Below are 12875 nucleotides of genomic sequence, written 5' to 3'. Positions count from 1 at the left end.
CACCGCTGGGACCGTGCACTGGTGCTGTATTACATCTGAACAGGGAACAATTCTACTTGGCTTTCTAATAATGGGCATATCAGACATGCTTTGCAGCATTTGTTTAGCAGTTATTTAAGGGTCACAGCTTGTAGTGCGAAAAGGAAAATGCAGGGCCACGGTTCGCCCCGCGACCTTGCTGTGTCCATTGATTTTCACCCTGTTCTTCTAATTAAAGGTGCTGACACTGAGTGAGGGAAGATTAACACGGCTATTGACTGCGTGTTACCCTGCAACGGGCTGGAGAGAACACATATCACACACATATGCATGCACACACAGCCTCGTAGGAATATATAAGGCATTTAGTGAGCTAGTAAGTAGTAAGTCTTGTCATGCACATGTAGTCAGAGAAGGAGACAATGTACCAGAAGAGAACAATCCGGTTGTTGCCTTGTTTCCAGAATCTTCTGGCTGCTTTGCCCCAGTCTGGGTAGTGCTGATCCTGGAGCATCATATCTGTAACCTTCAGAAATGAAAGGATGTAGAGGAGATTCATCTATAAAACAGTTTATTGTAGCTAAGCATTCATACTGGAAACAAGAAAAACAGTTACTCGAGCTCTGTTCAAAAGTAACACAGTAAAACCTATCCACCACCTTTGGGATGAACTGGCATGCTGACCGTGAGCCAGGTCACATCTCCGAACATCTGCGCCTGACCTCACTAATGCTCTAGTGACTGAATGGGAGTAAATCCCTGCAGCCAGGTCCCAAAAGCCTTGTAGAAAGCATTTCCCAGCAGAAGGGAGGCTGTCATAACGGCACAATAATGCCCAAAGGTTTCGGAATGAGATCTTCAACAACCAGATATGGGTGTGCATTTGCATGTCCACATACTTTTGGCCATATAATCACATGTGAACCAAAAAAGAAACAACAAATCATTAACAGGTTTTTAGATACAGTGTTAAGTATATAAAAACCAATACATTTTTAATTATATGCATTTTTAATTACAAATGCTAAATAATAAATAATGCTAAATGATGCAGAGTTTTAAACACACATTAGAAATATAGCTATATGGCTATTTAAATTTAAACCTTGAATAACTACATTGAATAACACTTCTTCTGTGATTAAATAGTAATGAGACTGTGATTACCATCTATAATTATTTGCTTGTTTCATTATTAATGTTGTGGTCGTGCCTGTCTTTCCACTTCTTTTCTCAGTTAGCGATAATGTTTTCACACTGTCAACTTTAATGTCATTAAGAGAATTCACCAGTAGATTTTCTTCTATGGATTCAGAGTTGTATCAAAGAGCTTTTTTTTTTCTTTTGCCCAAATATAAAAATTCCCTCTATATTCTTTGTGTGGAGCGACTGCAGAGGCAAGGTCAATTTGTCAATAAAGCGCCTCACTGCAGAGACTGTAGCTCGCTCATGTTGGAAAAAGAATGTGAATCAGGCAATCTATGGGATGTTTCTGGCGCTACAGCACTGCAAAAACAGACGCTTCCTGTCCACTCATCTGGTGAAGACACACTGGAAATCTGCTATGCATAGGAGACACAGAGGTCATCTTCAAAGTGCCTTGTTGAATTAATCGAATGTAAAAAAAAAAACCTAGCGAGTAATTCCTGGAATCAGCACTTTGCCATGGTCTAACTTTCTCTCATAAGAAAAAAAACAACAAAAAACTCAGGGCCAAATACACACACACACACACACACATTTCTGTCTCCCTGATTCACCTTCTCACTTGCAACCCCCCCCCCAAACAGACTTGCCCATTTCCTTTTCGCCTTCACCTCTGTTTCTTACTCCTCCTGTCTCTCCTTCCACCCTCTCTCTTTCTCTGCAGTATGTACTGTAGAATACTAATGTGACCGGTGAGGGAGCTTGTCAAGTTGTCTCAGCTGTGTGCATGCCGGTGTCAGTGCCCCACTCCTCCCACCACAGGTAGTCCACTCCCGCTGGAGCTCTCCTCCTCGCTTTATGTTGACAAATGAACAGAGGTAGGTTTCTCCTCCAATATACTCTGTCCCTCCCTGTGTATCCATTGTTTCCTCTGACCCTCCTTAGATCACAGGCACATGTTACTCTAAGGATTTGGTAGCAGATTGAATTGGATTGGTGTAGAGGGCTCTAACTGTGTGCCTTGTAATGGCTGAGGGGATACACCTGACCTAGAAATTAGATGAGTGAGTGAAGAATGGCTTCAACCGCGTTCACCTTGATTTTATATGGTCATAAATATGATCTGAATATAGTGTATTAATAAGTATATTAGAGCAACACGTCCACGTCTTGCGGCACTGCAAGGCTTATTACAATCGAGAAAGAAAAACTGTGGCTGTATAAATGCTATACTTTCTTTACCACCAGTTGGTAAAGAATTTCAGGTCAGGCCAGAAAGCTACTATTGCTGACCAGCTAATTCAAAAGGCTGCATAAAGGGATATCTACAGTTTAGAAGCTTGGCTCTGCATTGTCAGACGAGCTTTACTTTCATCAGCCTAATGCCACGTTCACATCACATGGGATGAATAGTAGTGATTGGAAAGAATTCCCTGTTTATGCTATGCAAGCGTCATCTCATCGGACAACTCAAGATGGCTGCAGTTAGCCATGTGAAGGTTAAATTCTGTGCATGGACAGAACTGATGTAAGGCAGCCATGTGTGTTCGCTTTTTCAGTCACTTTCAATATTATTAAACACCAACCCTCACATTAGAGCCTTTACAAAAATGTCTAACTATGATTTGGATGTTTATGGGAATGCTATTTCCATCTTGGTAATTATGGTAAATACAATATGACATGTCTACTGCACAGGCTGCTAATGTAACATTAGCTTCATGGCATTTACCATACCTACAGCTAGCTAGTAACTACTACAACTAATTGTCACTGAATGCTAACACGCTGATGTTAAGCATAAAACATTTAGCATGCAAGCAACATGTTAACTTTAAGCTAGGGCTTGGTATCAAACCCTCACCAGTATTGAAAACTGTCACCTACTGAAACTTAGCAACATATTTTTTCTGGTGACACAACTGAACTTGTTTACATTCTTTAATCAGATATTTCTCGATTTGAATCAAGATTTTGCTAATTTTAGACTCTAGTTTATTTTCACAGTTCAAGTTCTCAAGCGCAGCTGTAGGTAGGTAACTTTATTTGTACCTGTAGGTTAATTTGGTTTGCAGTAAAAGAGTCATCAGTCTTACACATGCACATTTAACACACATGCGTTAAGACAACATTTAACATTTAAGAAAAATGCATTTAGTATGTTGGTATATGTTGGTATAATTAGTATATTATATATGCATTTGTAACGTGGCATCTTGATGGGTATTAACTGCAGCCGCTTGAGATATTTTGTTAACTTTGAAAAAAAAAAAAAAAAACACTCACTTTTATCCTTGGAACGGAAATATCTGCAAGTTATCACACTCTGCTGCCAGCACGGCTAAAAGTATTATTTTATGTTAACGTGTTTTTAATAATGCAGGACTAAAATTCAAATGTCTGACTTCTGTGATATAAAATGAAATCTCTCCCTTCATAAATGCAAACTTCTCTAATGTTGAGGCTACATAAGAGTTGGAATCTCACCATCCAAGCAGTGACAAAGTCTCCCATCCACGTCCCCACTGCAGCAATCTTCATAAAACTCTCATTCCTGATGCCCATGTACTCTGTCACCATGTGAGGCCTGCAAGGGAAGAAGACCAAGACTGAAAAGGACATAAAAAATGTAGCGTGTGTTATGAGGGTAGTAAAGGGAGAAAGAAAAGGAAGGAGAAAAGAGGACTGACAAAAAGAGCCAACGGAGGAAGAGTCAGTGGAGGTCGAAAGAGAAAATGGTCACTGCTGCTAAGTATCATGATGCTAGCTGTCAGAGTTAATCAATATCAATCCGGTGAAAACAATGAGCGATGGGTCTACCTTCCATAAAGCCCCGAGGACTGTAAACAATTTACAGCAGTGCAATGGAATTTATGCAGTATCACCACTTCCATTTGGTCCTGCAGTGTTTGGCAAATTATCCATTTGTTTGGCAAATTTGTCTCGTGTCTAGTTGATTTCAAATCAACACTGCCAACTCAATGAGATCCCTCCTGTTAATGCACTGGATCTGAGCGAGCTCGCTTAACATCAACTGCAGCAGCACAGAAGCGAAACATAGACTAGGTCAAGACACACCATTAGAGAAACAATCTCGCATGCAATAGTATCTGACAAGAAATGACATGCTTTCTTTCGAGTCCTAGTTACGCCTTCATCTCTGTACAGTAAGTGAAGATGAGAAGCTTTTGTTCAGCCCCACAAACCCACCTACCCACCCACCCACCACATCACTCCATTTTCTCCAGGTAATAGCACGGGTAGGGAGGAAAAGTGGGTCAGTCGCCTCCTATATGGGACTTGTGCCGGGGAGAGAGGAGGAGAACAGAGGAGAGCGAGGAGGCCTGTTTGATCTCCTGGCAGCAAGTGTCTTAGAGGCTGAGTGGAGCAGGTGGGCGCCTATCACCTCCCCCTCCAGCCTCTTCCCACCCCCCGCAGGTCACACTCATGAATATAATAGATGGCGATGGATACCGCTCTGGCTGTGCTTTCAAGGGGTCGTATTTGAAGTCAATGACTCCATTCGTCTTTGTTTTCTCTGGTCATTTTCTGGCCACCAGCAAACACCAATAAAAAAACATTTCTGTTGCACAGACAGCTCTGGAAATATCTCGCCTGCAACCCTGCTGGTGCCTGGTTCATTTAATCCTTTAGCTGATTGCATTAGGAGCTCCATTCCGCGCACTATTCTCTTGTAAATGAGTCGTTGTCATACAAGTTTAAACAATCTGTTCAAAAGCAGTGAAGGGTAATCCTTTTAAGCTATTAGTTAATGTCGCAGCTTTAATAGGTCTTCATTTTTAATTAATGCTAATTGCTCGTGCCTTTTCACATTGGAAGTCCAGATCTGAAAAGCATAATAAATGCTCACAGGCAATACAGAACAACCATGATTAATTGTGGCAAGTCAGTGACCCAAAATGCCAACAGTTTTCAACTACCTGTTCCCTGCATTTGTGCAACAAATACTCTTCCCTGGAAGGAAACATTATAAATCATATGTCATCAACGCAGCATGCGTTTAACAGTTTTGACAGGATTTTATTGACGGAAACGTGCAGTACCGCGGGTGACGTATTGCCCCACTCAAGCCCGCAAATAAAATGGCCTTGATTGGAACGGCGATTTATATCTGCATTAAGTCAGTTAGACATTCAGTGGCTTGGCACCGCTCCAGTTACCAAGGAGATCCCATTGGGGGTCATTTACCCGCAGCAAAATTCTAATCGATACTTCTGGAAATGCTGTCTGGCACCACATGCTAGGCTTTAAATCTAAAAAAACTACCCTGCTGCCAACCCCTGCCCTTCTCACATATTTAATTGAGTAAATGTTACCCCTGCGCTCCTTTTTTTTTGTTTTGTTTTGTTTTATGCAGAGTACCTATGATGAGTTTGGGGACTCTTTGCACTGCATGATCAGAGGCAGAACTCCCTGACTTATTCATGCTGACTGAAAATTTAATGGCCTTTAGAGCCGGGTGACCTAATGAGAGAATTCAGTGTAGTGGAACATCAGTACAGTAGCACCATGAATAATCAGCCCCAAAATGGCTCCCGTGGCTTAATCGCAGAGCCAGTGGTAGTGTCGGAGCCAGCCGGCCGGCTCAGCCAGCTTTGACCCTCTGTGGAATGTTATCAGGTTTCCCACACTTGTTCAGACATAATATTCAAGGACGTTTCAATGCCTTTCAAAGTCTTGTTCAATCACATGCAAGAAATTACAATTTTGCGCTACAGAGGGTACAGGGTTACAGAGTTGTGAGTTCGGAGGTTACTCTGGTTTGACATTAACAAGTGAGACGCCTGCAAGATCATGGTCCTTTGATTTTGGTGACATCTTTGGTGCCAAGAAGTCATTGTGATTGTTTGAGATAGTTCATTGTAGTTGGAACAAGGATCTCTCTGTCATCGTGTTTTGCTTCAATGAAGCTTGATTTTCTGAGGATACTCCTCTTTTCTTTGTCTGTTCAGCTGCGCACGTTCATAATTTATCCATCTATATGCACTCCAGTCAAAACGGGGGTTTTACTTTCTCTTAACATAAAATGGATCATCTAACGTGCACCAGATTTGTTCTTTGCAATAACGTATAAGTGGAATGCTGTTTTATATCAAGTGGTGATAGACTTAGATCTGGGCAACAATTTAGTATTAAAGTTTATGACTTTCAGTTGAAACATTGTGGTGATACGCAGGGCTAAAAAATCTGAAGTGATGAGGTGTAGTGCACAGAGAACAGCACTGTACACTTTACAGTCAGAGATTTTTAATAAGGCACAGCAATGTAAAGCCGCAACTAATGATTAAATGGTGAAAAATGTTAGAATTTCCCAAAGCCCAAGATAACCGCTTTGACTGTCCAAAATCCAAAGATATTCAGTTCAGAGTTACAAGAAGATTATTTTCATTAGTAATTAACCTACAGATTTAAGTCTTGGTTTATTGATTAATCATGTGTTCAAAAAAATGTAAGAAAAAAGTGAAAAATACTAAATATAATATAATAATATACTAATACCTCAGAAGCTAAAGTGATGAACTGAAATTCATTGTTTTATTTGACTAAGAATCCAAAACCCAAATATATTCAGTTTATTATCAAATCAGATCAAATCCTCACATTTAAGAAGCTGGAATCAATGAATGTTTGGAGTTACTTACTAATTACTCAATTATCAAATTACTTGTCACTTACCTGACAATTGACACTTGATGAATTGATAATTGTTCCAGCTCTAATTCAATTCAATTTACACTGACAAAAACTGCAAATCCTCATGTTTTAGCAGCTGAAATCAGCAAATATTTGGTATTTTTACTTAATAAAAACCATTGAATACTTGATCAAGTAATGTTCTCATTTTCCAAAAAATATATTGTAATCAACCCCTAATATAATTAGTTACCGACTTTAAATTACTGCTCTTAACTGTTGTGTGAGGAGTTTGGTGTAATACAGCACAATGCAATAATAGTGACACAGGGTTCTATGCATTGAGCATCAGTTTGATTGTTTTTCTGTTTAAGTGGTTCTACATACAGTACATTTGCCATATAATGATTAATATCAGACAAAAATAACTACAATCACTGTATTTATTTCATCCACCCTGCCCTAGATGAATGCATTGAAATGAAAATACAGCAGATTATTCCTTTAAATGTGTTACTACTGTGGCCACATGAAAGAGGACTGTCAGTAATGGAGTGGGCCTGTAAATCTTTAACTACATCTAAACCTATAAAGGTCTTTCCTATAAAAAATAAAAAAAAACCCATAAGGTTTTGCTTTTCCCATTTCATCAACACTCCACATTGCAGCTTAGTGCCAAAAACATTTTTGCAATGTCATACCAAGCACTTTACAACTCCATATAGTCACCAATTTAAAGAAAAGGATTTATGGTTTAACTTTCTTTTTTATCAAAGTCCCAAGTCCCACAGTCCTCAAGTATTTTCAAGGCCCATGGGAGCCCTGATAATTAAAGTTATAAAGCAGCATGCTAAAAGAGCTTTCACTACACTGAGTCATCAAATACCCTGATTCTATTAATTTTTTCACTGTCCACTTGGACCTATATGCTTTCATGCTGGCTTTAATAAACTTGTTTTCTCTGTCAGACCGCCAGTTATTTAATGAGCGTGGCAGCTGAGTGACCTCTTCTGCCCCATAAAGGCTTGATGCATTCAGAACATCAAATTTTGACCTTGGCTGGCTCCACATTGAAATGCATTGTCTGTCTCCGCTTTGTGCACTACAGTAGCTAAGGTCGTATTTACAGTGTACAATGCTGAGCAGCAGTAGTTACCAGGGAGCATAAAGCTGCCAACACACACAGTCTTTTCACTATCACTATACCATCTCCCAAGGCAACTTAAACCCTCAATCTCTATTCATCACTCAGCACAGAATCAGGCCGTGCATTATATTAAACTGGCTGGAGATTGAGTCCTTCATTCCTTATCATTCCACCAGCTCAGGGATGGGGGTGAATACCGTCAGGCAATATCCTGGACAGCACTGTATCATGTCATCCATTCCCACTATCAGCTTTCCATAAAGACAGAAGGGTCCAACACCAGTACCTGTACCTTGACAAAAGGAGTGAGTTTACATGCACACCAGTATCCCAAACAAGTCCTCCAGATTACACAACAAAATACATTTTCAAGTTACACATGGTGACATTTTCTAACAGGATAACATCATTTGTCTGCAAAGCCTTCAAAATCTATTATAAATCACTGCTGAAAAATAAATCTGTTTCATGATGTGATGAACGGTAAGGTGAAGGTCTGGTAGGGTTTAGGCACAGAAAGGACTTTGGGAAATATCGAAGTTTGAGTTAACATTACTACTTCATTGAGGTTAGCCGACTTTCAGCATCATGGCTACAATAATAACCACTTGGTTAAGGTTAGGGAACAGTCGTGGTCATGGTTAAAAGACAAAAGAAAAGATAAAAAGTCTGACATTTTGTTGACCCAGTGATCCACCCTGACCTCCTGCCCTGGTGGAATATGTCGCTCTACAATAACGCCACCTGACCTGGTTATGTTGTGCGTGTGTAAAAACCATATTCTGCTTTCAGAAACCTGGGTACACCCAGCTGAAACTGAGACACCATTGTATCCAAAACATTTTCTCCAGGTTTCCGGTCATTCTCTGTCACGTTCGCAGGTGCGTCCTCATCTCACGTTTCGTAGTTGTTTGTCAGTAAAGAAAAATAATATAATTACCAATGTAATGATGGTATTAACAGTCAGTCATGATGCAGAGGATTCACTTTAGTGTTACTCTGATCTTTCATCATAGAAGATAAAATAGGTTAAGGTAAGGCGGATAAAAAAGGTAAATGAAGCTGAGTCCAAACAGTTGGAAACCAAACTGAGTTCATCCTCCTGTGGTGAGGCCAGAGGCGATCCTGCACCAAGACAGATGATCGGAAGCATGCATAATATTAGAATGACGTAAAAAGAGAAATGAATAACCAGGTTTCTGTATGCTCTATTATACATTACACCCCAAATAAGACTTGCAGATTTGTAAATGTACTCATTATTAAAGGTATCTTCATTCATTTTGTCTTCGAACATATTGGGACAGTCCTTTGAAAACCATGGATCTCCAAAAGGTCTTGTTTTCAGTTATGTGACAATGCTTTTTTTTCCCAGAAGAAGTAATGTTTGAAATGTCTACTAATGCTTAAGAGATGGAAAAATATTGGCATGCTATAGAGGAACACATGGTTATCACTGAACGGCAGTGATATGTATACCTAACCCTCTGCTCCCCCTCCCCCATCAAACACACACACACACACACACACACACACACACACACACAGACACACACACTAGACATTAAAAGATCATTTTAGACAACTGGTGAGAAAAATAACTGCTTTGATGACATAAATGTTTGTATTTTTTGTTATTTGCCTCAGAATAACCTGTTCTAGGATGTTTGGTATTTAGAAATGTCAGGAGATCCTTTATGAAATGTTATTTTGTTTTTTGAAAAATTGCCCATGAAACAGCAATAAATTAATTCAACTAGGGAACACGACATGCAAAGTGTTGAGCTCTAAAATGATGGAAGTGAAATGTTACCAGAGATATTAATTGTTATGGTGAAACATAAGGAAGAGATGACAAGAGTGCATGGAGTGCAGTTTTGTGGCGCTACACACAAACTATGCACACATGCGTGGACAATCCATCTGTCCTACTGCAACACATCAACACATACACACACACATCTATAATATAATACAAATATTGTATATTCCCAGTGGACACATGCCGCTGTCAAGGCTGTGATGTTTATTGTTTTCAACTGCGGCTGTTCCTCTTAATGTGGCGGTGACGTATGTGGAGGGCCACCTCCTCCCCTCTGTCCCAGAAAACAGCAGGATAATATAAGCAGAGAGGAAATGACCGACCTCACTGCTTCACATAGCGCAGTCTGTTTTCAGAGACGCTCTGAGAGAAGAGAAAATTACTTTAGAGGCAAAGCTTTACACTAACTAAACAGTCGCTAAATACGTAATGAGTCATTTTTGAGGTACCGGCGTAATGTGCATGTGTAGGAGTGTGAAAGACAGCAGGAGATATGATTGGAAACTAGGTGTGGGTGTGTGTAAATATGAGAGAGGCAGAGTGAGGAAGACGAAGATAGACCAATTAATCTAACCTGCAAGACGTCTACTGCGATTTACAAGCAGCGACAGGTATATCAAGGTCTAATAGTAAAACTGTCTTCAGATAGGTATTTTGGTGGCGTCTCAAATATTGTTAGGGACAGAACCGACAAACAAAATGCTATATTTAAACGTAGAAATTCCTCATAATTATGTAATTTAGAGCTGCAACTGATTATGATTTTTCCTGCAGATTTATCTTGATAAATTTGGTCTACAAAACCATGAAAAAATGACCATCACAACAGCCCACAAGCCAAGCATCAGTGTAAGACAAAGAGAATCAGGAAATCTCACAGCAGAGAAGCTGGAACCAGAGAATCCTGGGTATTTTTACTTGAAAACAATTTATCATTGACGGAAATAATTGTTGATTCATTTTCTGTCGATCGGCGAATCACATTAGCCCACAGTTGGAAAAATGTGCTGAAAAACCACATGCGCTCAACACTGTATATCCAGTGGAGTGGTGGGGTGTATTAAAGGTGATTTTCTTCTGAATCAGTTGTGTTGTGATACTAGAGTGATCGTGGGCCAACATATGATACACACATAAGGATGTTTGCATGTTTACGATTCCCTGCCGAAATTGACAATATCAGTAAAATCGGTTCAAGATGGAAGCAGCTGGAAATTTGTCCACAAATCAAAATCAACAGCATTTGCCCAGTAGTTTCACGTTAGCAGAATATTCCTAGACAACCTTCTGCAACGACTCCACCATCTTTGACGGCGGTGAAAATACTAAAGGTTCAGCAGCACCTCCACTGTCAAAAGTGGACTTTCGAGTAGACTGGATAATATTGACAAAGTTTTACACATGTTTCACAGAGAGATTTTTTGTGCCTTTATTAGATAGTGCCAGTGGAGATAGACAGAGATAAACTTTCTGACATAATGTGCCTTGTGCTGTTGAAAACTGTTGGTCAGTAATGGATTGGCCACTGCCATTAACCCTTGTGGCTTTCAAATTTTTTTTCCCTCTTTTTTTTTTTTTTCAATTGAATTGAGCTGCTGTAATTTAGTCACCATTTTAATTTACCTTCCTATATGTGTACCTGTCTACGCAGCATGGATCTCTACATCCATGTAAAACTAACAGAGAGCTTGTTCGTCATGTTTCAGTGTTAAGCAAAGCCCAGATCATAGAACCAGTTGACAGAAAATGCTGCTATACGGTAGGCAGCAGCGAGTCCCGTGTGTGCCCGCATGCAACAGGAGTCATCTACATACCACAACATGCTATTTATTCAGTCATTTAAATCCACTTGTCCATGGTATTACCCCAGCTTAGTGCCAGACAAGCAAACAGACAGACGAGGGGGACTAGAATGCACGCAGCACAAAGGATCACGGAAAACAAAGGCAAATACCCTTACACGCTGGGGTCTAATCCCGCTCAGGGTATCACTGTAGTCAAATGCCAAATCCACCACTCTCTGCTCCTCATCAAAGATATCCACACACTGAGCCCCACCCTTTCACTCTCTGCTTCATGCCTCCGTAGCTCAGTTGTCCCCCTCCCCCACCTCCCCCATCATCCTGACATCCATCAATTTATGCGTCTACTGAGTAACGTACAGAAGAAGTATAGACATCATTTCACAGCTTTACTGTCCCAGTCTCACTACAGTTCCTCAGTGGTTCCCCCACACACACTCCCTACCTCCCCTCTTCCCTCCACCTTCACATACTTTACCAGCCCCCTTTCTCTAAATTAGTCATGATTAATGTGTACGCCACGCATTGGGCCGTCTTAATTAAATAACACCATCTAATTAGGGGCTGATTTCGTTTGGTAATGCCGCCGTAAGATGGCGGAATGGGATTGTTCGGCGTGACAGAACATTCATGAAGCCCGTCAAACTCCCTGGGCGGTCACACTCCCCTGGCTTCACACAAACAGCCCCCTCTTAATCTGACAGTTACATTAAAATGCAAATAGCCCAGATGTGAGGGTTTGGTAACAAGTGTGGATTACAGCTCCCGGGGAGCCATGATGGACAGGGCTTTTTCTCCCTCATATGACATAAGCCAGGTAACAGGTTGATAGCTGTTGACCTGGAAGTGGCTGTTTAAATATTGGCTAACGCGCTGTTGGACATGTGTAAGATTACACAGTCTGGAAATCTCTCTGAGCTGAGAGATAATGGCTCTGATGAACTGATGTTACACGACTAATCATGAATAAATACTTCTCATCCAAAAAGATGTACACGCTCTTATCAGCGATTGTTTACTGTCCTGATGGCGGAGTTTATCTCCTTTCCTTGTGGACGTATCGCTAGTTTTAATTAAATCAAGCTCAAGACGGACTGAAAGGTCAGAGAAAATTAAAGCATATTAATGAGCGAAGGGCACAGGCAGCATACAGCATCAGGTCAGGGAGACAGCAGGGAGACAGATGCCAGGCCCCCATCCTACCACGCCACACACACACACACACACACACACACTCTCCCACATACACATATATGCTCTGACAGCTAAGTTGAGCGAAGTGTGAGACGTGAGCAATATGTGTTTGGTGTGTGTGTGTGTGAGT

The 12875-nt window shown here is 40.6% G+C and overlaps 1 protein-coding gene across 2 annotated transcripts in view; it reads right to left on the bottom strand.

Annotated features, from left to right (window-relative positions):
* The window catches only part of tmem117 (transmembrane protein 117), a 45563-nt gene that overhangs the window by 9679 nt on the left and 23009 nt on the right, over positions 1 to 12875 (bottom strand). For both annotated transcript variants that reach the window (XM_023400344.2, XM_023400345.2), the window contains exons 4-5: positions 3613 to 3712; positions 408 to 505 (exon numbers count right to left, since the gene is read on the bottom strand). In XM_023400344.2, coding sequence (XP_023256112.1) covers positions 408 to 505; positions 3613 to 3712 — 198 coding nt within the window. The remainder of the gene's footprint in view (positions 1 to 407; positions 506 to 3612; positions 3713 to 12875) is intronic.

This window comes from Seriola lalandi, unplaced genomic scaffold, assembly GCF_002814215.2.
Source record: "Seriola lalandi dorsalis isolate HSWRI2012SDOR001 ecotype SW California unplaced genomic scaffold, Sedor1 jcf7180002052274, whole genome shotgun sequence".
Lineage (NCBI taxonomy): Eukaryota > Metazoa > Chordata > Actinopteri > Carangiformes > Carangidae > Seriola > Seriola lalandi.
The sequence above is the reverse complement of the archived record's forward strand: the minus strand, read 5'-3'. Positions and strand labels throughout refer to the sequence as shown.